At 47.4% G+C, this 21,513-nt stretch overlaps 10 protein-coding genes across 10 annotated transcripts; 5 read left to right on the top strand and 5 right to left on the bottom strand.

The window, feature by feature from the left end:
- Positions 1-166: 166 nt before the first annotated feature.
- On the bottom strand, positions 167-2,386 carry AGABI2DRAFT_114864 (hypothetical protein; the record flags this gene model as incomplete). Its single annotated transcript, XM_006457774.1, has 5 exons — positions 167-657; positions 708-1,911; positions 1,967-2,110; positions 2,163-2,282; positions 2,327-2,386. The coding sequence occupies 5 exons, from the start codon at positions 2,384-2,386 to the stop codon at positions 167-169; spliced, it is 2,019 nt and encodes a 672-aa protein (XP_006457837.1).
- Positions 2,387-2,553: 167 nt separating this feature from the next.
- AGABI2DRAFT_133683 (hypothetical protein) lies at positions 2,554-2,991 on the top strand. The gene is made up of 3 exons (XM_006457773.1): positions 2,554-2,617; positions 2,676-2,874; positions 2,931-2,991. Exons 1-2 carry the CDS (start codon positions 2,610-2,612, stop codon positions 2,857-2,859), a joined length of 192 nt encoding a protein of 63 aa, XP_006457836.1. The 5' UTR covers positions 2,554-2,609; the 3' UTR covers positions 2,860-2,874; positions 2,931-2,991.
- A 290-nt stretch (positions 2,992-3,281) lies between these two features.
- AGABI2DRAFT_190240 (hypothetical protein) lies at positions 3,282-3,553 on the bottom strand. Its single transcript, XM_006457772.1, has one exon. It carries the CDS (start codon positions 3,485-3,487, stop codon positions 3,302-3,304), a length of 186 nt encoding a protein of 61 aa, XP_006457835.1. The 5' UTR covers positions 3,488-3,553; the 3' UTR covers positions 3,282-3,301.
- A 489-nt stretch (positions 3,554-4,042) lies between these two features.
- Positions 4,043-6,188, bottom strand: AGABI2DRAFT_148368 (hypothetical protein; the record flags this gene model as incomplete). Its single annotated transcript, XM_006457771.1, has 4 exons — positions 4,043-4,805; positions 4,859-5,051; positions 5,108-6,047; positions 6,099-6,188. The coding sequence occupies 4 exons, from the start codon at positions 6,186-6,188 to the stop codon at positions 4,043-4,045; spliced, it is 1,986 nt and encodes a 661-aa protein (XP_006457834.1).
- Positions 6,189-6,415: 227 nt separating this feature from the next.
- AGABI2DRAFT_148367 (hypothetical protein) lies at positions 6,416-7,030 on the bottom strand (the record flags this gene model as incomplete). The annotated part of the gene is made up of 1 exon (XM_006457770.1): positions 6,416-7,030. The coding sequence occupies one exon, from the start codon at positions 7,028-7,030 to the stop codon at positions 6,416-6,418; it is 615 nt and encodes a 204-aa protein (XP_006457833.1).
- Positions 7,031-8,493: 1,463 nt separating this feature from the next.
- Positions 8,494-9,877, top strand: AGABI2DRAFT_182964 (hypothetical protein). Its single transcript, XM_006457769.1, has 6 exons — positions 8,494-8,800; positions 8,862-8,925; positions 8,975-9,145; positions 9,213-9,410; positions 9,467-9,521; positions 9,579-9,877. The coding sequence occupies exons 1-6, from the start codon at positions 8,576-8,578 to the stop codon at positions 9,793-9,795; spliced, it is 930 nt and encodes a 309-aa protein (XP_006457832.1). The 5' UTR covers positions 8,494-8,575; the 3' UTR covers positions 9,796-9,877.
- Positions 9,878-10,682: 805 nt separating this feature from the next.
- AGABI2DRAFT_114861 (hypothetical protein) lies at positions 10,683-11,699 on the top strand (the record flags this gene model as incomplete). The annotated part of the gene is made up of 1 exon (XM_006457768.1): positions 10,683-11,699. One exon carries the CDS (start codon positions 10,683-10,685, stop codon positions 11,697-11,699), a length of 1,017 nt encoding a protein of 338 aa, XP_006457831.1.
- Positions 11,700-12,403: 704 nt separating this feature from the next.
- On the top strand, positions 12,404-14,312 carry AGABI2DRAFT_190236 (hypothetical protein). Its single transcript, XM_006457767.1, has 6 exons — positions 12,404-12,632; positions 12,897-13,025; positions 13,267-13,348; positions 13,407-13,662; positions 13,721-13,816; positions 13,868-14,312. The coding sequence occupies exons 1-6, from the start codon at positions 12,518-12,520 to the stop codon at positions 14,135-14,137; spliced, it is 948 nt and encodes a 315-aa protein (XP_006457830.1). The 5' UTR covers positions 12,404-12,517; the 3' UTR covers positions 14,138-14,312.
- Positions 14,313-14,329: 17 nt separating this feature from the next.
- On the top strand, positions 14,330-19,737 carry AGABI2DRAFT_198829 (hypothetical protein). The gene is made up of 14 exons (XM_006457766.1): positions 14,330-14,711; positions 14,762-15,667; positions 15,724-15,894; positions 15,945-16,143; positions 16,207-16,401; positions 16,477-17,038; positions 17,094-17,668; positions 17,725-17,982; positions 18,037-18,185; positions 18,239-18,327; positions 18,381-18,487; positions 18,543-18,635; positions 18,697-18,816; positions 18,872-19,737. Exons 1-14 carry the CDS (start codon positions 14,431-14,433, stop codon positions 19,454-19,456), a joined length of 4,290 nt encoding a protein of 1,429 aa, XP_006457829.1. The 5' UTR covers positions 14,330-14,430; the 3' UTR covers positions 19,457-19,737.
- Positions 19,738-19,858: 121 nt separating this feature from the next.
- AGABI2DRAFT_190234 (hypothetical protein) lies at positions 19,859-21,232 on the bottom strand. Its single transcript, XM_006457765.1, has 4 exons — positions 20,725-21,232; positions 20,503-20,561; positions 20,333-20,452; positions 19,859-20,286 (listed from the first exon to the last, which is right to left on the bottom strand). The coding sequence occupies exons 1-4, from the start codon at positions 20,916-20,918 to the stop codon at positions 20,171-20,173; spliced, it is 489 nt and encodes a 162-aa protein (XP_006457828.1). The 5' UTR covers positions 20,919-21,232; the 3' UTR covers positions 19,859-20,170.
- Positions 21,233-21,513: the final 281 nt, after the last annotated feature.

Genomic DNA, 21,513 nt, shown 5'->3' with positions numbered 1-21,513 from the left:
TGTGATAACTGGTGGCGTAGTCAGGGACGTTGCAATCATCGCATTAACAGATGTCCGGCTGTAGATTACGCGGACTAAATTTCAAGTATATATGTTGCATTAATTTGTCATTAGCATTGTAAAGATATGGGCCAAGAATATGGCAGATACAATAGTCCGTTGGAGATTATTCTAAACCATGAGCCTCGTGCTCATTCCACGACTGATCCAACTGGCGATTCAGCGATAACCACCCATCTCGGTGAGACGAATCCAATACCGTTCCATCCAATCCCGCCACTACCATGCCCGTCAACAATCTGTTGATAGAACCCATCATCGTGTACACGATGGTGATTTCCTGATCGAAATTTCGAAGCCTATCCATCATCATACTGGGCCAAGGGAAAAACAGGTCTATGAGTCCTTGCGCGCATATTTTTATACGCTCCGGACGATTGAGACTTATATGGTATGAAGGACCGATTAGCCATTGATTGAGTTGCCGAATCAATACGGACATAAGTTGAACTTTGATTGTTCCAGACGTATGGTCGCGTTCGCTCAGGTTTCGGGAAAGATCGTGAATGACCTTCCAAATGCCCAAGGTCTCTGCCCGTGTAAAGGTGCTGCTATTCCTGAGCCCCGCAATCGAATGTAGGAATTTGATAAGCAAATCTGTTTGCGTTCGTTAAGTGATATGAAATTCGAAGAAACAAGTGACTTACCCTCAGGATAAGCATTGATATCCTGCACAGGCCATTCAAGATATGGGCGCAGCCTCCAATGTTCTGGGCTGTTCAAAAGTCGCGCAATATACTCGAGCTGGTGAATGGCTGATCCAGGATGAATTGTTCGATGTATTTCATGAAAGTATACCATAATCAAATCTCGCCTCAGCTCGCTGTGTGGTCGTAAGAATCGAATTTCTCCGGTGTAAGATCTGTATGACTGGACTTTGAACATTGACCTTAACCGCTCATCTACCCGAGAGTCCAAGGCACTGACGACGTGAGCGGCTGTCGATAAAGGCACATCCTGTAGGCAATGATGAATGGCTTGAATGGCTTCCGCATTCTCTTTAAAGTTTTGAGTGATCCAAGTGAGGCCATTCGAAAGATCGTCTTCTCCTTTTGGTTCTCTCTCGGTATCTTGTGGATCATGACGATGCTCTCGCCCTGTTAGCTTTTGCCACGCGGAATCATAGTGATTCCAGCTGCGACAATCTAAAAATACTTGAAGAGTCTCAACAAAGGGTTCAAACCCATGAATCAGCCGAGACACAGAGTTGAAAAATTGGGCAATGGCAAGAAAAAGACGATATAATATCCATGATTGTGGGGATTTGTAGGCGCACTGAGGAGCTCGGTGCCACCAACCACCCCAAAAAATCTGCAAAGTGGGAAGCATTGTCGTTGTAACCATGAAAACGAGGATGAGACCAATCACAATGGTGATAGGGATGGCAACTCCGCGGTCTAGTACCCATAAGAGTTCGAGGATCCCGACGAAAAAGAGTATGAGAGCAATTTGCAGGAGCAAGGGTAGAGACGATAATATTTCGGGCACTTTCCACTTGATGAGACCATTAAAGCGCATTTGTCGAAGAGATATCAAGTCAGCCTGAGGCAGGGCTATATCGCGTCGATATTCTCGGACCCATTGCATACATAGGATGCCGATGAGGACGGTGGCCAAACTGAGGGTGAGACTCAGAAACCAACATATATTGATCCTCTCCGCAGATGATGGCGGTATTCTCGAAAATGCCGGAAGGGATAACGGTTGTTCTTCCCCGGTACCGGATCCATTCTTCCTTAACTCGCTATAAATCTGGCTGAGCAACAGATTGGTTGTGTCCGTAGGATCTGGTCCCAACCAACCATAGGATTCTATGATGAATGGAGTGACCGTCGCAGAGAAGAGACCAGCCTATAAAACTCATGCATCAGATTTTTACATAATCCCTAAGAAAAAATGGGCTCACGAAAACTAACAGTTTGTCGACCTCATCTGTCCACATGCTACACAAATTCTTGTCATGATTTTGCATCAGACGGTTGCATGTATTCCAATGATCCCCTTGACCGGGCACTGGATACCGGCACGGTTTTCCAGGATGCCAGGTATTCTAGTCGGCTATGTGAATGCCGATACATCATTCACTACAATTGATCACGCACTGGGCTGGAAGGATACGCTTTTATTTTAGGGATGGTAGGGTGTATCGTGCTTTCGTCAGGAACTATGGGACTCTCGGTGTTGGACGAGAGTGTTGTTGCGGCGGTAGGGTTTGGAGAAGACTAAACATTAAAAGCAGGTTTCTTACTAGGTAGCTGAGGCTCACCAAGATTGAATTCCCCGTCGCCGAAGCGGATGCAGCCTCAGGGTTGTCAAGCGGGGTCATCACTAGCAACAGCTGACCGGTGATGAGCGATCCTTTAAAAGAGTTCTACAGCAAACAGCAACGATTGATAGCTCATCATGATCCATAAAGTTAAGATGAAGTTTGATGGTAATGATGAGCACATTCATCAGATTATTTTCATTTATGACACTGCTTTGTGGCGCTGCCTGCAACACTGAACCCTCCACCATGCCCACTTTCGATATGTAACGGCTTTCCGAGCATGAACCAGTACGTTCCCAGAGTTATAACTTTCATGCGGCGCCACTGACTTTTAGCATCCATGGAGACTTCAATCAATCGGCCTGGTGGTGCCCTTATGGGACAATTACCTGTTTTCCTACCGGAAACCTTGGGTGTCTGGAATGACCAGGCATGTGGCGACTGTGCTATTCACCCGGACAAAAGTCGAGCACACCTTAATACCTATCATTCAGCGATATGTAATCCTGGTCTTTAGTCTATCAGTGTAACGATGGTTTTTGACGGTAGGTGCCATTCTTTACTCTTTGTCAGAGCTTTTCAAGAACATTCTCCTTTTCAGGAACTGCAATCTACGTCCTTTTAATCTTGGCGAATACTTCGGATCTCAATATCACCACCGGTGCGACAAATTGCGTTTTCAAGTTAGATGGTGCAACTGTTGGCTCCTTCAGGCACAAATTTTCTACGACAGACAATTCGATATCCTCGCGTTTCGGAAACGGACATTCCTTCTTAGAATATGAGCTTGTGAATGCTACCGAAAACCTCCAAAACAATGCGTATCTTAACATTGACTGCGCTATTTACATGTAAGTTATCAATTCTTTCATAACTTTGTTTTTCAATTGCTAATGGACAAACCAGTCACCAGGATAATGCATCTTCAACGTCAACTTCAAGCGCCACCGCATCGTACTAGTACCACTACGTCTACTTCCCGGTCCAAAAAGGTCCCACTGGTGCAATAGCTGGCGGCAGTGTCGGAGGTATCATATGTTCAGCAAAAGGCATTTGTTCTTCCGCTATCGGCGACGTCGAATCATCAAGCATGCCGTCCTCCTCGATGATGATGATGATTCTGACGATGACAAGCCCTCTACCCCTATGACCAGGCATCAGCGGGCCCGCACTTGGCTTTTTCCTCTTGTCGTTATTTGGCCTTTGGTTCCATTTGATGCAGCGCGTTTTAACTCTACATCTTGCCAAAAGTACTGATGAGCCCGAGTCAACGAGAAACAAGTTCTCTCCTGCCACCCAGGGGCTCAATGAATTCCAGTTTCCTCTGTATAAGAACGCAGAACATTCATCTTTTACTTTTACTTTACTTCCTGTTCTCATATTAGCCTCTATGTATTCAAGTAGCTAGCTTGTACGTATATAGTTTGAGCCACCGCCTCAAGGTTGATGTGGTCCCCGAGGTTACTCCACCAACCTCAAGTAGTCGAAAGCACTCAAATCCCTCAGGTGCTCGAATCCACCACCGACCATTGTATATTTGTTTAACCTTTCAATAATCGAACTTCCTCGCCACCATTCTCACAATCTGCCTGTATACCAGCCCCAATCACCTTCACTTTTAATTCAACAAGCCTACAAAAACATAACACATTCCATCCAGCAGAAGCGTAAAAAAAGTCAACGATTTCAACCCTCCCCATGGCCACAACCACCTCACCACTCAGTCTTAACAAACCCAACCTCAACATCAACCCCAAAATCCCAAACACATATCCTCATATCCTCACCACACGAAACCACTTTGGTCCTATCCGCCGCAACACAAAATATCTTCCCAATATGCCCCCCCGTCAAATTACTCATCAACTTCCCAGTTTGGCGACACCAAATCTTAATAGAAAGATCGTAAGAACCTGTGATTATGAATTCTGGACCGAGGATGACGGAACGGACGAGATTGGTATGATGAGTGCCGGTGGTGGTGATATTGTTGTTGTTGTTGTTAGGTGTAGAGAGCGCCCGAAGGTTGGAGTGAAAATTGGGATGATGATATGCTGATGAAGTTGATGGTTGAGAATGTCGATTGTGAGGGAAAGAAGAAGAGTAGAACGGTGAAGCAAAGCCTAAAGGAAGATTGCTAAACGCTGAAATGGAGGTAGAGGCAGAACTCGAATTCGGCGTTGCACATCCGATAGGTTGTACTTCAACACTGCCGCATGATTGGCACATACATGTCACAAGTCCTTGTTTTCTTCCACCCGGATACGAGTCAGAAATAGAAGATTCCTCTCCTCCGGCTGAATGTCCCGCAGTGGGTAACGAAGGTGATGAATCTCCAAGTCCAAGTCCGAGGGGTAGGGTATCATACTCCGAAGACGTTGACCATCCTCTGGACGTGTTCATATCTACAAGGCGTATGTGTTTATCTGAAGATCCCGAAACGATATAAGGTGATTTAAAATCTATTGACGCAATGCTGTAAATGCACTTTTAGTCAAGTTGAAACAAGTGTGTGTGTGTAAGACTTACCCGCGGGTATGATGATCCTCAAAAGTCCGCAAAAGTTTTCCAGTCTTGACATCCCATACGTTCATGGACCGGTCACCAGACCCCGAAACCAGGAGGCCATTGGAGAGCGATATAGCATTAACAGCTGCCCGATGTCCTCCAAGAACGTGTAATAAATCCAGCCCAGGGAAGGTATAAACCCTCACGGTGCGATCTATACAAAAGCCATGAATTCAGTACCCGAGTCGCGCATATATTAGATGAACTCACCTTTGGAACAGGAAACCAGTTTTTGGTCGTCCAGCCTGACACAAAGCACACTATCCGAATGATCTCTCAACACTTTGACCGCGCCGTTCTTACTCCGATCCAGATTCCAAACGACAACTCTCCAATCACTTCCGGCACTAACCATCCAACCGTCCTTAACACAAAGACTCAACACACTCTCCGTATGTTCGCCCTCAAACACTCTCTCCACTTCACCCGTCTTCAAATTCCATTCTCTCACCGTTTTATCTCTAGACCCCGTAAATATAACTTGTTTATTCGTTTGCGGATACGTGTAAAGTTGAACACAATATATCATATTTGCATGACCATTCGATGGACTTCCCCGTGTTTGAATGACACTAAGACGATAAGACGATGTGAGGTAACGATTACGTAGGTGTATATGCGTGCGGAAGAGGAGTTTATAGTCTGGCTGGAGGTCGTAAAGCGTAGCAGCGAGAGAGGCAGGTGCGGAATGACGGTCGTGTTCAGAACGAGAGCGTCGGATTTGAGAAACTGGATTTGAGCGATGGTAAGAGGTGGTCTTCCGCCTTGGCCTTGAAGTCGAAGCTGTTGGCTTGTAGGGCGAGGAAGAAGCCGACGGAGGGGAACTGGTCATGGAAAATGAAGCAAACCCGGAATCCTCGACGCCGTTTCCTGCGGCACCTTCGTCATCAGAATCACCCATACCTTCGTCGTCGTCATCGACCGGTTGTTGTATACCCGCTGGTTGCTCTTTGAACAGTCCTCGTTGAGAGTCAGGGTTACTTGGGCTGACAGGTTGACGCCATTCCCAACCTCGGGCATGGCATAGAGCTTTCCATAGACTCTGGTCATTAGCGACTGCATTCCATCGTCTACACACAGCAGCACATGTGAGGAGAGTAAATGGCGGGAGATGTGAGAATATCTGGAGAGCGACTTCTGATGGTAGAGACTGACGATAGTGTCAACATACAATGAAGAAGGAGAGAGTGAATGCACGAACGCCGACGACGTCAAACTGCAACAACGGCGCAATACGTCGCTGAAGCGACGAAAGCTGCGACCTAGGCATTGACGACAACAGCTGATACATGAATTCTGAACCACAGTCGTCAACATCGCTCAGCAGGGGGAGATATGGGGCTGACTACCTTCGCTCTCCTGGAGACTTCCCAGCTGGCTGATGATGTGGTTCATGTTCGACTTGCCATTGACGACGAGGCCGTCGCTGGTCGAGTGAGTGAGCCTGGCAGGACGATACATGAAGTAGAGAATAAGAATACAAAGAAAGAGGTATATTCGGGTATCACAGCTATCAATTCAGCGTCCCAGGCTCGTCTGCCGCCCAAAGCCGCGCTCCTTCCCAAAACACTCCAGCGGCACCATTCCCACCTCTCCCGCAGAATTCATGCACTCGGACCACCCGTCGTCAAACTCCTGCAGCACCTTCAGCGTCTCTCCCGTCGATATCGCCAGCTCGTCCGGCAGCGTCGGCACATACGACCGAGCAACCACCGTGTTGTACAGCACCGGTATCTTCTGACTCGTCGGCCCACTGCTGTTCATTTCCTCAGACCCATAAGCGGAAGGCAACGCCCTCGGCGATGTCGGCTGCCCAAGCGAGGCACCTTGTTTTCCCACAAATCCCATATTTTCTCCATTGTTATTCAAATCGGGCATGGCCTCGTATCTTGATTGTCTGCTCTGATTTCGCATCTGCAGCGATTTTGAACCAGCCCACATTCCACGTAATTTTAGTCGGTTGTTAACCGTTCGTTTGCGGAGTCCCAGAGCGGTGGCAATGATGAGGACAACAAGACAGCCAATGACAATGCCTGCAATTGCGCCTGATGAGAGTTTGGGAGCGTGTTGGGGGTCCTGGGGGTCGTTTCCGGCTGAAATGGCCCCTGTAGGACTACTTGATATGGCTGTCATGGCTGATGATGTCGAAGAGGTGCTTTCCGGCGGTGAGATACCGCCCACCGGCCCCTGGGGTGTCGTCGAAGGTTGCGGAGGAGATGAGGAAAATGTCGGTTCAAGGGGAGGTGATTCTAGGGACTGTGTCGGTAATAGAGTCGGTAGTGGTTGTGGTGTCGGGATGGGCGTGTCTGTATCAAGCGGAATAGCCAGAGTGATAGTAACTGGGCCTGTGAGATCTCTCTTCTCCATCTCATCCTCCGGCTCAAGACCGGCTACCCTTCGATGAATTCCTTTCCTAGTAAATCTGCTATGCATCCTGCGAGGTATAGAGATAGAGATAGTCTGCTGAACGATAGAAACGATAGTGTCCTAGTCGCCAGGACTAGCGTTACGGATACTCGTCAAGGAGGTAAAAAGAGAGGAAGTGGTTAGCGCTGCTCGAAGCAAGACGTCAAACCTGGTAGACGAGGTGTCGAATAGGATAACAGAGAACAAGACGCGGGATAGAACAATACAAGACGAGAGAGGGAGAGAGAGAGCCGCTAAGTGGCAAAAGATGCCATCACCCGGTTGCTAACTCGATCCAATTTGGTTACTCCCTTCTCACTGTACGTGACTAAATTCAATTTAAGAGAACCTGCAGCAACACCCGTTCTTTCGAAACATAATAGCACCCGGCAGAAGGGTTGCACAGCTCGCCCCTTGTCGGAATTGGCAAACACAATCCATTTTTATGCGTTTCAAAACTGTTGCCAATTTATAAATTGAAAACGCCGCTGATGGGAACAGTGCAGGAACAGTGCACCTGTCGGGCGGGTGATCGTGAATATGACGGCATTCCATTGCTATAATCCAGGAAATAAATCTATGCAGGACTATGAGAGTGTTTGCATACTTAATGGGAGCTAAATTTGGCGAAACGTCCTACCATCGTTCAGGACCAGATGAAAGCAGAGATGTTGATTGACATAGAGTATGTTGGTGGAGCGCCATTGATCAGTCAATCATGGTTCCTGCCGACAAAATCAAAGAACTATAGAGCCACGCTCCATTATGGGGTTCGAAGCTTCAAGACTGGGTGCGTTTCAACTTTGTCTAGATCCATTCATGATTAAACACTGTTACTTCAGCGATCGCCGCAACATGGTCAAGAAGACTAGAAGTTTGAATTCCCTCGTCAAAAAAACGACTGTAGCGTCAAATGCATTAATTGACCATGGTGACATCTGGGCAGTTGCTTTCCTTTTTAAATGGCATCTCGGTACTCACTTTATGAGAATGCTGCTGCATATTGTTTCTGTGGGCTCGGCTCAGTACCACAATCTAATTCACTTTGCGAAGTGAGTGCACAGTGATTGTAGCAGGAAGACCCATATCTCGAAGAAATGGTGATCGAAGGAGTGTAATTAATGACGTCATAGCTCACGTTCTGGTATATATGTCTTCACCCTCTATTCGAATCCCACAATGAATCCACTCTTTCGCCAATCGTTGCGCGCGAGCGCTTATCGCCTCCCATCTGCAGTGGGGAGGTCCGCTATACCAGCACTTCGTCGCCCTATGCCAATAGCTAGGCCTGTCAAGATCATCACTTCACCGCTGATGTTCCAGAAACGAATGGTAGCAAGTTCCGTGTCCAATAAGCCGGCGAGTCAATCATTCGAGCATGCAGCTACGAACTTGAAGGAGGAACTTGGTGGTACTGCTTCTGACGTCGCGAAGATAATTGCTGGTGCCAATGTCACCCAAGATACTGTAACTTCAGATGCGGGAGTTCAATCTTTCGTAAGTTACGGGCCTCTCGCATATATCGTGGCGTTCTGCGAAGCGCTAATTACAATATAAGCTGGGTATCACAACCAAAAATTTGAAGGCCGTTCCAGAACCGGTTCTGATGTTGGGATTAGTCGGTATGTGAAACTTGAAGCGATCGGTCGACTGTAGACTAACTTTACCTAGGCGGTCTCCCTTATGTTGGTTCATCTCTTACCACGATTTGGCTGGCCAGAGAGGCGAGCTTAGCTATTCACGGTGTCACAGTTGGGATAGACCCTGGAGTTGCGTTGACGGTACTCGACCAAGCACTCAATTTCCAAGTAACTTATGGAGCTGTTATGCTCTCTTTCCTCGGTAGGTTTTGGGGTTGATAATCTCGTAATTCGTGCTCTTTGTTAATCGCTGTCGCGTCCGAACAAAGGCGCCTTGCATTGGGGTATGGAGATGGCGGCCTATGGCGGTCAAAAAGGCTATACTCGTCTTGCACTTGGAACCGCACCGATGCTCCTCGCGTGGAGCACCCTCGGTGGAATGCAGCCAACTATGGCTCTAGTAGTACAATGGGTTGGGTTTACTGGCCTTTGGTATGCAGATTCGAAAGCGACGATGGCAGGATGGAGTCAGTTCTTCGTTTTTGTGTGTGTTCCTGAAAGGCTGATTAGATTTCTATAATAGCTCCGAAGTGGTACTCGCAATATCGTTTCTATCTGTCAATTCTCGTTGGCGCCTGGTGTGTAACGTTCAAATCTTGTGAATACAACTATTTCGAATGCTCAACTTTTCGCAGTATCATTGGTTCATTAGCTGGCTGTTCTTATTGGGGCCCAGTCGCTGGGCATGGTTTGCTCACTCATGACCTCGATCTTCTTCGAGAGGAACGCAAAAAGTACTTGCCTGAGCAGCAACACGCAGTGACCGGAAATATCGAGGCTGTACCCGCATCTGAGGATGCTGAACGTTACACTGTTATTCGTAAACGCAAGTCTGATGAGGAGTCAGAGTAGAAAAGCCGATTACCAGTAACCAATAATCTTTCTATTTTTGTACAATACCGGCGCATACACAGCATATTATGATTTAACATCAGCACAACACTAAGTACCCGTCGTTAGATGAACATGATGGAGATGATGAAATATTAACGGGCTTAAGTATCCGATTTGGTGACAGCCGGTGGATTTGCAATAAAAGAATGGTACTTGAATATTCTAGTGATGCGTCAAAATGTCACGGGTGTGGCTCAACTGGCAACCACCAACGACCCATTCCCGTTTTTCCATCAACTGCCGTCGGCGAACTATTCCCGTCTCAATCAGCATTCCCTGTCAAGCAACGACTATGATACAACAGCGCCTCGGACAAATTGATGTCATCTTCAAGTTCGATCCAGGACGGACAGCGCAGCGGCAGTCCTGGATTACGTCCCGAACCGCGAGTGCTCGACAGAGGTGATCCTCCTTCATCATGTATGGAGAATGAGGATCCATACAACATTGTTATCCTGAAAACATGGAAAAACTGTCAGCAGCCGGTTTCATCACATATCATATTGTGATACAACATTCCCCTGTGATCTAATGACCAGAAGGGCATGAGAATCATCATGAAGCAGTCGTCGGAACAGATGGCAGGCCTACTTCGGTTTAGTGGACCTTTACACTCAACCACGTCTTTGACTTTTTCTGTCGTCCCGAACCTGGTGTGTTTGCTAGTCAAGCACACCAATTGTCCCTCGTTTAGACAGCTTTGAGACAGCTGGTTTGTTTCTGTCATCGATTTGAATGCGCAGGTCGTTTTTATTTAATTGAAGTGAATCTGGGATTTACATTTCGGTGAGTTTCATTTCCATGTTGTTTCCTGGATGCACCGTTAAAAAAGGATTTTCGTAGGAATGCCGCCAGCCTTTCGTCTTTACAACGTTACGTTAGACATTAACACGACTGCTGTCGATAATGACACCCTTCAAGACATTGTCGAGCAAATCTTGAAAGTACTCAATGACACAGACGCCCCACCACCTGAGCGCTCTACAACAACAGTTATCCAGACGATACCTACCACCGTCACAGTGACAGACGTACGGACTTCGGTGGTGACTGCCACAGGGACTACGGCGCGCTCTGTAAAAATTGTTCCCTCGACTACGTTTACAGTTTCGGATGAAAATCAGTTTGGGCAAACCACATCTACTGAAGCCACTTTGTCGACCGTTCTTTCCCCGACTACATCAACCGTCTCTTCTTCGACTTCTTCGACTGACGTTTCCCCGACTGCCTCGGCTCTGGCCAACCTGGCCGTGAACAAAAGTTTACCACCCGCGGCAATAGTTGGTATCGTCTTCGCATGCATGTTGCTATTCCTCCTTCCCGTGATTTTCTACATTCGAAGGCGCCTTAGAAGAAAACGAAAAAAACGCCGGAGTTGGGTAACGCCTTTTGTCGCGGAGAAACCTGTCGTACGTGCGTCTTTAGCTCAAAGGCAGGACAAAAGGAAGGAGTTTCTTGCTGAGCGTTGGCAACGAATGCTTGGCTCGCAGAGAGTTAGGAGGGATAGAGAGGCTGCGAATGAGGATGGTTCACCAAGTGGGCCAAATGATGTGGCGAATCATACAAATCGGGATGACGGTCGCGTAGATGTTCCTCCGTCGGCATACCGAGGACCTTCCGCTTGCCGCCCCGTAAAGGATGCTCTTCTCGTATCAAACTTATTCCCTAATGGCGCTGTGGCGAAATTGAAGTTTGAACCAAGGAAGCAAGATGAGCTTTCGGTTTGCCCTGGTGATTATTTGAAGGTTCTTATGTTGTTTGATGATGGCTGGGCACGGTGTAGAGACAAGAGCGGGAAAAAGGGGATGGTGCCGACTAGTTGTCTGAGGACTAATCGAGCAGGGAGAATTAGAAAGGAGTGATTCTCATTCACCGCGGGTTATTATTATTATTTTTGTTTTGGGTTTTGTGTGTTGTGCGATTTCCATGTTCTGATTTTTGTGTGTCTCATTTTGGGGCGTTTCTGTACGGGTCGTGCTCTATATTATTCTTATTATTACTCGCATGTTATCGAGTTGCTGTGTAAGGATATCTTTTGAGCATCACACTTAGTATTGACAGATAGATGCAATCCTTGATCGCGGAATTGTGTTACTCATGTTGGATATCAGGCCACATTTTTTCTATATCATTACAGCGATATAGTGTAATTTGGTTGAGGCGCGTTTGCGGTTTTTACACGATAGATTCAAGTCTCTACTCTTTGAATTGTTCGTGTCTGTGGCCACGCATACTAAGAGGTTGAGCAACCACCAAAAAGGGGGTTATGTTGACTTTCCCTCTCCGTACCGCTTGCTTTGTACCTGAACTAGTTACTATGAAGCAGTCGCCTTTTTCATAAGCTTTGCAACAAATTGGGATATTTAATTTTTCATGGTCGTTCCTGGAGTTTCTGCCGCTAAACCATGCATATTTCGAGCAGAAAGTCGTGCAGTGATATGATCTCGAGATAGTACTTATTTCAATTCAGGATTACTAGAAGACTTGTGAGAGAAAAAAGGTTATAATTACGAGCGTTCGGATGGCAAGAGGGGCTAGAGTTATTTACGTTTATTTGTACCATCCAAATTTGCGCCAGCGAAGTCGTTCGAAACTTAAGACGACACACACGCCAGCCAAGCAGCTTCCCTCCACCCAACTCTCTCCTTCCCTTCCTCTAACACCTCCGACACTTGTGAAAATGGCCACCGCTGAAGAAATTCGCGCTCAGTCGTATGTCGGGTTCGACTCTATCACCCAGCAGATCGAGCATAAGCTCTTGAAGCGCGGATTCCAGTTCAATGTCATTGTAGTTGGTGAGCAGCTATTTCTATACGTGTTTTGGCTGTGAAGGTGTAAGAGGCTTCAGAGGAGGTTGGTTTGGCCCAGCGTATGGCAAGCGGTGTCGGGAGCAATATCTTTAGCGACTTAGAGTCGGGATGGGAACGTAGCAACCAGCCTTTTCGGAGGCCTGGGATGCTCTAAAAATCATCTTTTGGGCCTCGGACGCGTGGTTCACGCATATGTTCACATAAGCGAGGAGCATTTACTGATGAATTTTATTTATCTTTGGTTTGTAGGTCAGACTGGATTGGGCAAATCGACTCTTATAAATACTATTTTCGCGTCCCACCTCATCGACTCGAAGGGCCGTCTTCAGTCTGATGAACCTGTCAGGCAGACAACCGAAATACAAGCTGTTTCCCATGGTGAGTGTTATTGCGACTTGTCACTAGCTCGATAAATTTGGTGCGGGGCCTTGTTACCATCAAGTCTTTCTATTCGTGGTCGGGCTCTCGACGTGGTTTTCCAGTCGTTGCATTTGCGCTAGTCGCAAACGTTTGCTGGCGGCTATTCGTGATAGTGACGTGTCGGCCCCTCCGATACTTCTTTCGTTCCGCTTTTTTTCCCTCCTGAGCATTAATGCCAACTTCTGACCTTTCTGTGCAGTTATTGTCGAGAATGGCGTCAAACTTCGTTTGAATATCGTGGATACTCCTGGGTATGGAGATCAGATTAACAATGAAGGATGGTACGTCGCAAGTTGCATTTGATGTTGGTTGAGTGGCTGATTGATTCGCCTCAATTAGCTGGGACCCCATCATCAAATACATCAAGGATCAGCACTCGGCGTACTTGCGCAAGGAGTTGACTGCTCAGCGTGAGCGTTATATCCAAGACACGCGCATTCACTGTTGCCTCTACTTTGTCAACCCTACCGGGCACAACCTCCGTCCTGTTGATGTTATCGTGATGAAGAAATTGAGCGACGTTGTCAATGTCGTACCCGTTATTGCCAAGAGTGACAGTTTGACTTTGGAGGAGCGTGACCGCTTCAAAGCCAAGGTGTGTAAAAATTTGAGTTTGCACATGCTTCTTCGAGTACTGATGGGGGAGTTGAAAGATTCGCGAGGAGGTCTTATACCATAATATCCGCCTTTACCCCTTCGATACTGATGAGGATGATGAAGAGGAGGTCCATCTCAATGAGTCGATCAGAGTGGGTGCTCCTATAACTCCACGCTTAGCAGTTGACTCATGGCTCGATTAGGAGATCATTCCATTTGCCGTCGTCGGCTCTGAGAATAACGTTGTGATTGACGGCAAGTCTGTCCGGGGTCGCAGGAATCGTTGGGGCGTGGTCAATGTCGAGGACCCTACCCACTGCGAGTTTGTGAACTTGCGCAATTTCCTTACCCGTACCCACCTGCAGGATCTCATTGAGACAACTGCGCAAATCCACTACGAGGCGTTCCGCTCGAAGCAGCTCTTGGCGCTTAAGGACGGGGTACAGCAGCGCCCCCCGCAGCAAGCTCAGTGAACGCGTGATGTACCTGGACAGGTTCAAAATGCATTTTAGCCGATACCCATCTGTGTCTGTGGACTGTTTCTTGTGACTACCCTTTACTTAGGTTACGAATATTGTTTCTGTTTTGAGTAATTCTACCGATGAATTTAGTGCATGCTCTTGATCTGAATAGTTAAGCGGTGATCGCTCTAGCCGGCTGTGGTTGGTAATGGGAACAGAGTAAATTTGCGAGCAGAGGAGAACTCCATAAAACATATACTAGTAGCTGACACATCCCAAACACCACTCTTCGCTCCTTCTCCCCCATGCGCTCCTCGTCCTATACGAGGCCCTTCCGCGCCATTGCTCGGTGGTACGACAAGGCCGCCGCTTTCAACGTCGAGTCCATCTTTTCTCGCAAGAGGCAATCTGTACCCAAGCGTACCATCTACGTCAATGAAGACTTGCCTACAGAATACCTCGACAAACGCGGCAGGGTGATGAAGGATTATGTGTACGACACGAACCAAGTCATCACCTCAAAATATACCGTCATTACTTTTGTCCCACGCAACCTCCTCGAGCAGTTTAGACGGGTTGCAAATATGTCCGTCGCCCGTACCTTTTTCCATGTTTCAGCTTCTGATCCGTCTCTAGATTCTTCCTCTTCATTGCAATTCTGCAATTTTCTCAAAAGTTCTCAACAATATCCCCAGGACTGGTCATTCTTCCGTTGGTGATCGTGTTGTCCATTACCGGCGCCAAGGATGCGTACGAAGATGTAAAGCGCCATCAGGCAGATCGGGAGGTGAATCATTCGTTGGTGCGGGTGATGAGTGGAGGCAATTGGGTCAACCACAATGCTATGACGCCGAAGAGTAAGACCTTCGTTCGGGGTATCGTGCCAAAATCTGCCAAGCGGAAACACGTCAAGAACAAGGCGGCAGCGCAGGAATCCAAGGACTTCGATAGTGCGCACGTGGAGTATGACGACTCGGAAATTCAGGACACACAGTCGATGAACGGCCAACACGAAGGCAATCGTCAACATTATTCACTTCATCGGAATTCAGCAGACCCACATCGTCCGCATTGGAGGAAGAAACGCTGGGAAGACGTGGCTGTCGGCGACTTCGTCAAGATTTTGGATAACGAGCCTATTCCTGCTGATATACTCATATGTGCCACTTCCGAAGAAGAGAATGTCGCATACGTCGAAACCAAGAGTCTTGATGGAGAAACCAACCTCAAGTCCCGTCATGGATTACCCGCACTCTCTCATATCCGCACCGCCGCTGAATGCGCCGCTCCGCAGAACACCATCCGGATCGACTGTGACACACCGAACACAAACTTGTACAAACTCAGTGCAGCTATACGCACGGGCGGAGAGAACTATCCGGTCGACATACAATCGGTGCTTTTGCGTGGCACTGTGCTCAGAAATACAGGTTGGGCGATTGGCATTGTTCTCTATACTGGCGAGGACACCCGGATCATCATGAACGCTGGTAACACGCCCTCGAAGCGGAGCAAAGTTGAAAGGCAAATGAACCCTCAAGTGTATGCTATTTTAATCCTCCACCGCGTCTTCGCTTATTCACTGTTTGATGTGATAGCTTCGTGAACCTTTTAATCTTGGCTGCAATGGCGACAGTTTGCGGTATCGCTGACTCTGTATTGGAACATCGGTACTTCCCCAGGAATGCTCTATGGCTGTATGGCGATGACCGTGATGGTGACAACCCATCGGTGAACGGTATAATTACGTTCATCTTTGCTCTCATCACGTAAGTCCTTGAATGTCTGGGATCTACTCCGGGTGCTCATATCTACGCAGGTTCCAAAACATTGTTCCGATCTCCCTTTACATCTCGATTGAGTTTGTCCGGACCATCCAGGCAGCGTTCATCTATTATGACACCGAGATATATTGCATGCGGACGAATCAGCCAACAATAGCTCGAAGTTGGAACTTGTCAGATGATTTAGGGCAGATTCAGTACATTTTTTCGGACAAGACTGGTACCTTGACCCAGGTTCGTGACTCTGCCTTTCGGCTGTGCAAGGATATCGAGCTAACCATATCTGTATACTTCTAGAATGCCATGTTTTTCCGGAAATGTACGATCGGTGGCAAAGTATACGACGGTGCTATTGCGAGTCCTATTGGGAAGGCAAGCAAGGAGATGCCTCCTGCGTACAAGGAGACCGATGTAATGGGAGACAAATCTCCAGGAAGTCCCACGGACGCATATCAACTTTCTCATAGTCGCACCGATTCTGGATCAACAGCTGTACCGCTGCCTTCGCCCGATTTCTACGGCGCACATTTGGACCTCCCGGAGGCCGATGCCGAGCAAGCGAGCAAGCACTTCTATGACGCGAACCTTGCAAGAGATCTAGCTGACGCCATTAATGTATCACCAGGCTCCCCTGGAGCTGCCCATGCTCGTAACCTTAATGCCTTCTTAACCATCCTTTCCCTCTGTCATACCGTCATCGCTGCTGTCAATCCCGAAACGCACGCGATTGAGTACAAGGCTCAATCACCTGACGAGTCAGCTCTTGTCCAAGCGGCAGCGGATATGGGTTACGTTTTCCGTGGACGCGAGCGAACAGTTCTTACGCTCCAAAAATCGTTCTCGATAAGTCAATATGGGGGAGAGATGTTGGAGAGATATGAGTTGTTGAATATCCTCGAGTTTTCTAGTATGAGGAAGAGGATGAGTGTGATAGTGAAACAGATCACTGAGTCGGGCGACGGGAAGATCTTCCTATTGACCAAGGGTGCTGATAACGTGATTTTCGAGAGGCTGAGGAAGAACGACACACGTGAAGCTGAAATTCTCAAACAAACGACGGAGAAGCATTTGGATCATTTCGCTAGTGAAGGACTCAGGACGCTTACTTTGGCTTACAGGTTTATTGATGGTACGCTTTCACACTTTTTAGTTCTCCTATCTTGCATTGCTGACCACATATACAGAGGAAGAATATGAAGCTTGGAACGAGAGATACCATGAAGCATCTGTGGCACCGGAGGACCGTGATGACAAGATGGACGAGGTTGCCTCGGAGATAGAACAACATCTTCGCTTGGTCGGTGCTACCGCTATTGAAGACAAGTTACAAGACGGTGTACCCGAAACTATTGCGGATCTCAAGAGAGCAGGTATCAAAATCTGGGTTGCGACTGGTGACAAACTGGAAACCGCTATCGCTATCGGACACAGCACGAACCTCATTTCTAGCGAATCGAATCTTATTGTCGTTCGAGGAGGATCGGAAGATATGGCAAGGCCTGTTTGGTCGCAGCTTGTACACGCTGCGCAGGTGTTTTTCCCGGATCAGGGGATTGTGGATGACAAAGGAAATTTGATAGCTGATGCATTGTACACTCCACCTGCCTCAGCGGTTTCGAATGCTCCTGATACCTCAACGTCACCATACGGACAAAACGGTAATGGGGTTATGTCTGCTCGATCATCTGTAGTAGGCCACGGAAACGGAAGTCGTCCGGGTGGATTTATCCTGGTCATTGACGGAAGTGCCCTCGACGCGGTAAGTGTTATATGCACCATACATCACATAGCCTGTTATGCTCATGATTTGAATAGGCTCTTGCAGATGAACAACACAGGACCTTGCTTCTTCGTCTAGCGACACATTGTGAAGGTGTTATATGCTGTCGTGTATCGCCGCTGCAAAAAGCTCTTGTGGTTAACCTGGTGAAGAACGGACTAGGCGTCATGACGCTCGCGATTGGCGATGGTGCAAATGATGTCAGCATGATCCAGGCTGCAGATGTTGGCGTTGGTATTAGTGGAGAGGAGGGATTACAAGCTGTGAACTCTTCGGATTATGGTATCGCGCAGGTATGTTTCATTTTTTGACTGACGTGTTGTCTCCGTGCTGATCGATTCTCATAGTTCCGATTCCTGAAGCGCTTGTTGCTAGTCCATGGCCACTGGTCGTATGCGAGAAATGGCAATATGATCCTGAATTTCTTCTACAAGGTCATCGTGTGTACCGGCGTTTTATGGTGGTTCCAGATCTATAACGGGTGGAGTTCGGAATAGTAAGCGTATTCCTTTTTGGAGCGAGGAGCTCTTACTGACTTTGACTGCGTAGCGTATTCGAATATACATACCTCTTGTTCTGGAACTCGTTCTGGACTATTGCTCCAGTCATTGGTATTGGTTTGTTTGACAGAGTAGCTGGTTAGCATATTCCCCTATCATCCGTTTGCAATAGGCATTGACCTGTGGCATAGATGCTTCGGCTTTGATGGCGCTTCCCGAACTTTACAAGCATAGCCGTACGGGAACTTGGTTCGGTATGAAGTGGTTCTTGATCTATATGTTTGACGGCATTGTTCAGGTATGGTTCAACTCCATTTTTTAGTCAAAATGCAGATCTGATGATTGATGTCTAGTCCGCAATCATTTATTTCATCATTTGGTATGCGTACTTTACCCCCTCCACGCGGAACGACGGTTATACCGTTTCATTGTATGAGATCTCGACTGTGAGTATCATCACATGTGGGATCGGAAGAACTGTGCTAAAATGATTGTATTTTTCCAAAGGTGATGGTGTTCGGCGCTGTCTTCGCCACCAACTTCTACAACGGTCTCAACACCAGTGCCTGGACGGCATGGGTGTTCTTCTGTGTCTTCATTGGTGACCTCCTTGTCTGGGTTTACACTGTGAGTATTTGTTGGCCTTCAGACATTGATAAGTCTCATATCTTTTGGCGAATAGGCTATCTACAATGCCATCACACCAGCATCAATCCGCACGCCCGTCTATGGAAACAATCACTATATGTTCCAGTCCGCATATTACTGGTTCGCTTTCCCCCTGGTTGTTATCCTCGCCCTCGCGCCACGTTACCTCTACAAATCGTACCGAATGGTATATTTCCCAAGTGACTTTGACGTCATTCGAGCCGCTTTGAAGGAGGATCCTCATTATGACCTTTCACGATACTCTTCTGGACCAGCATCATCATCCGAAACCCCTCGTCGCCCTCACTACACACTTTCCCGTACAGCTAGCGTGGCATCACAGAACCGACCTACGGACCCGCGTTCTGCCAGTCGGACGGATATGTCTACTGGTGCACGTTCGGTCGATAGAGGGTTCGGCTTCTCGATGGAAGAGAATGGTGTCGCTTTGCGTCGCCTCCAGAGTAATCTCTCTGAACGACATGCCAGCAACAGGAACGTGAACTTTGTACAGTCTGAAACAACGCCGAAGAAGAGGACCAGTGTTTTGGCGGCTAGTAAAAATCTTTTACGGAAAACTTCGAGAAAGCATCATCAATCCAGAGTTGAAGGTGCCTGAATCATGTATCACTAGTTGCCGGTTCTTCTCTGGTGTGCTTTTAATTGTTTTGCTATCGAAGTATGGTTGCTTGCACTCCTTGTTAATTTATTATTCTCCCGCTACTCATCCGCTCTTACTCTCCCTGCTTAATGTTCTTGTTTTGTATAGATTACTTATTCAACCTAAACCGATGACTCTTACGACTACTTTTGCAATTTTATCTATCATGTATAGCGCTGTAGACGACACTCCTTTATCCCTCCGCTTGCTGCGAATCATAATTAGACCTTGAATTGTCTGATACTAGTATCATGTATTACCATTACAACCTGCAAAGTGCATGTGTATGCCGAACAATTTTATAGTACAATCTACAACAATCGACGACAGTCATCTTAAGGCAATGCGCATTGCATTCGAGTATACTGTTCCGCCTTTTGTGGTCTATTGTAAACTGCAATTGGTAGAAGACACAAGCTAGCAAAAAAAATTGGTCATTAAGACTGACTAAAATCCTCAAGCCAAGCGCATCACAGACTAGTCCAAACTAGATATAAGATGATGTCCAAAAAACACGAGTCAAGCAATCACTCGGTCAGATAACAAAAGGAAGTCGAAGTCCATAAGTATTATAACATCCGCAACCCAATACGTATAGCTGAAACGTAAGATGAGTCTCTACCCATCTTCTACCCCGCGATTTGGGAACGGGAGGAGCCAGTGGAAGCGCATTCAGGGACCGAATGGGTCGGACGAACTCGTTCCACCAACCATCGTCTTGCCGTCAGCGGGGGCTGCGATACCATTGATATGGAACTGCTTGCTTTCATTCCCGGAATCACCGAACACTAAAGAAAGTGTTACTCGAAGTTCTCTGAGCTGGTGAAGACTTACAGATGATGCTGAATTGTCCGGTAACGACATCATTCGGCATAATGAAGGTGACATTGCCATCCCGGAGATTAAATGGACCAGCAAGGCGTCTCACTTGAGAAGTACCTCCATTGGGCGGAGCTGGGGGATAGTGTCAGGCTACGCAAGTTGCATGAGCACTTCACACTCACTGTACTTCAGTGTAACATAGCCTCTATTGGAGATTGACTTCGGAGCATTGCTCGTGTCCCTAAAAAATCTATCAGTCCTGCTTTTCCTAAAATCAACTCAACTCGAGCAAAATGAAACCAGCTCAATCCCTCCTGAAATTGAAGCAGCATTCCAAGAAAAACCCTAAGATGACGCGCCAGAGGCGAAGATGTTCCCCGAGTCACGTAGAAGGAGAGACTCACCATTTAACAAATTCACTGGAACCATTCTGCCATACTATGGAAGGTGTGGGTACAATGATTGTTGGACTCCAAACATCCAATGCCTTCCTCCGTTGAATAGACAATGGTCCCGCTTGAACTTGGGTAACAGCAATGAGGAAGACAACAACAACCTGCATCAAGGTAGTCAAAGAGACGAGGCGCGCGTTCATCATGACTATGATTTTCAGAGACGTAGAGGCTTTAAAGAGAGTGGTGATTTAAATGAAAGACAGGCGAGGAAGATCGTTGAGATGACCCGAGAGGTCCTTTAGACGGCAGAATATGAGACGCTGTGGAAGTTTGAAAAAAGAACCATTTTATTCTTCTTGGGGGCGGTGATATGGCGCACGGAGTACGAGATAAGGTTAGACTCCGCAGAAGACAGCCAAACCGAACACCTGACTAAACACCCACAGCGCTCATGGTAATGAACGCGGGTACGCCAGGTTGGGTTGTCGCGTTTGTTTGGGCGAGAAATAAATACGGACTCGGACGCTCCAAGGGATTTGGACTAGACAAGATACTCTGAACGATGGCTGATTTCCCAACCCTGGCCGGGCCAGTTATCCACAGGGGTAACTCCAGTTGTACTTGACCGTCAAACCAAGCGGCAATTCGAGTAATTACTTGACACGGGTGCCATGATAACAACGGGGCGGTGGTTCCCGAGCAGAATCATCGTGCACAGCACTTGGACTTATATCTTGCGAAAGTAAACTCGTGACTGCATGAAAATGCGATGAACTCGACTCATCGAGTATGCGTGAA

This window comes from Agaricus bisporus (genome assembly GCF_000300575.1).
Source record: "Agaricus bisporus var. bisporus H97 unplaced genomic scaffold AGABI2scaffold_2, whole genome shotgun sequence".
In the NCBI taxonomy this organism is placed as follows: domain Eukaryota; kingdom Fungi; phylum Basidiomycota; class Agaricomycetes; order Agaricales; family Agaricaceae; genus Agaricus; species Agaricus bisporus.
The sequence above is the reverse complement of the archived record's forward strand: the minus strand, read 5'-3'. Positions and strand labels throughout refer to the sequence as shown.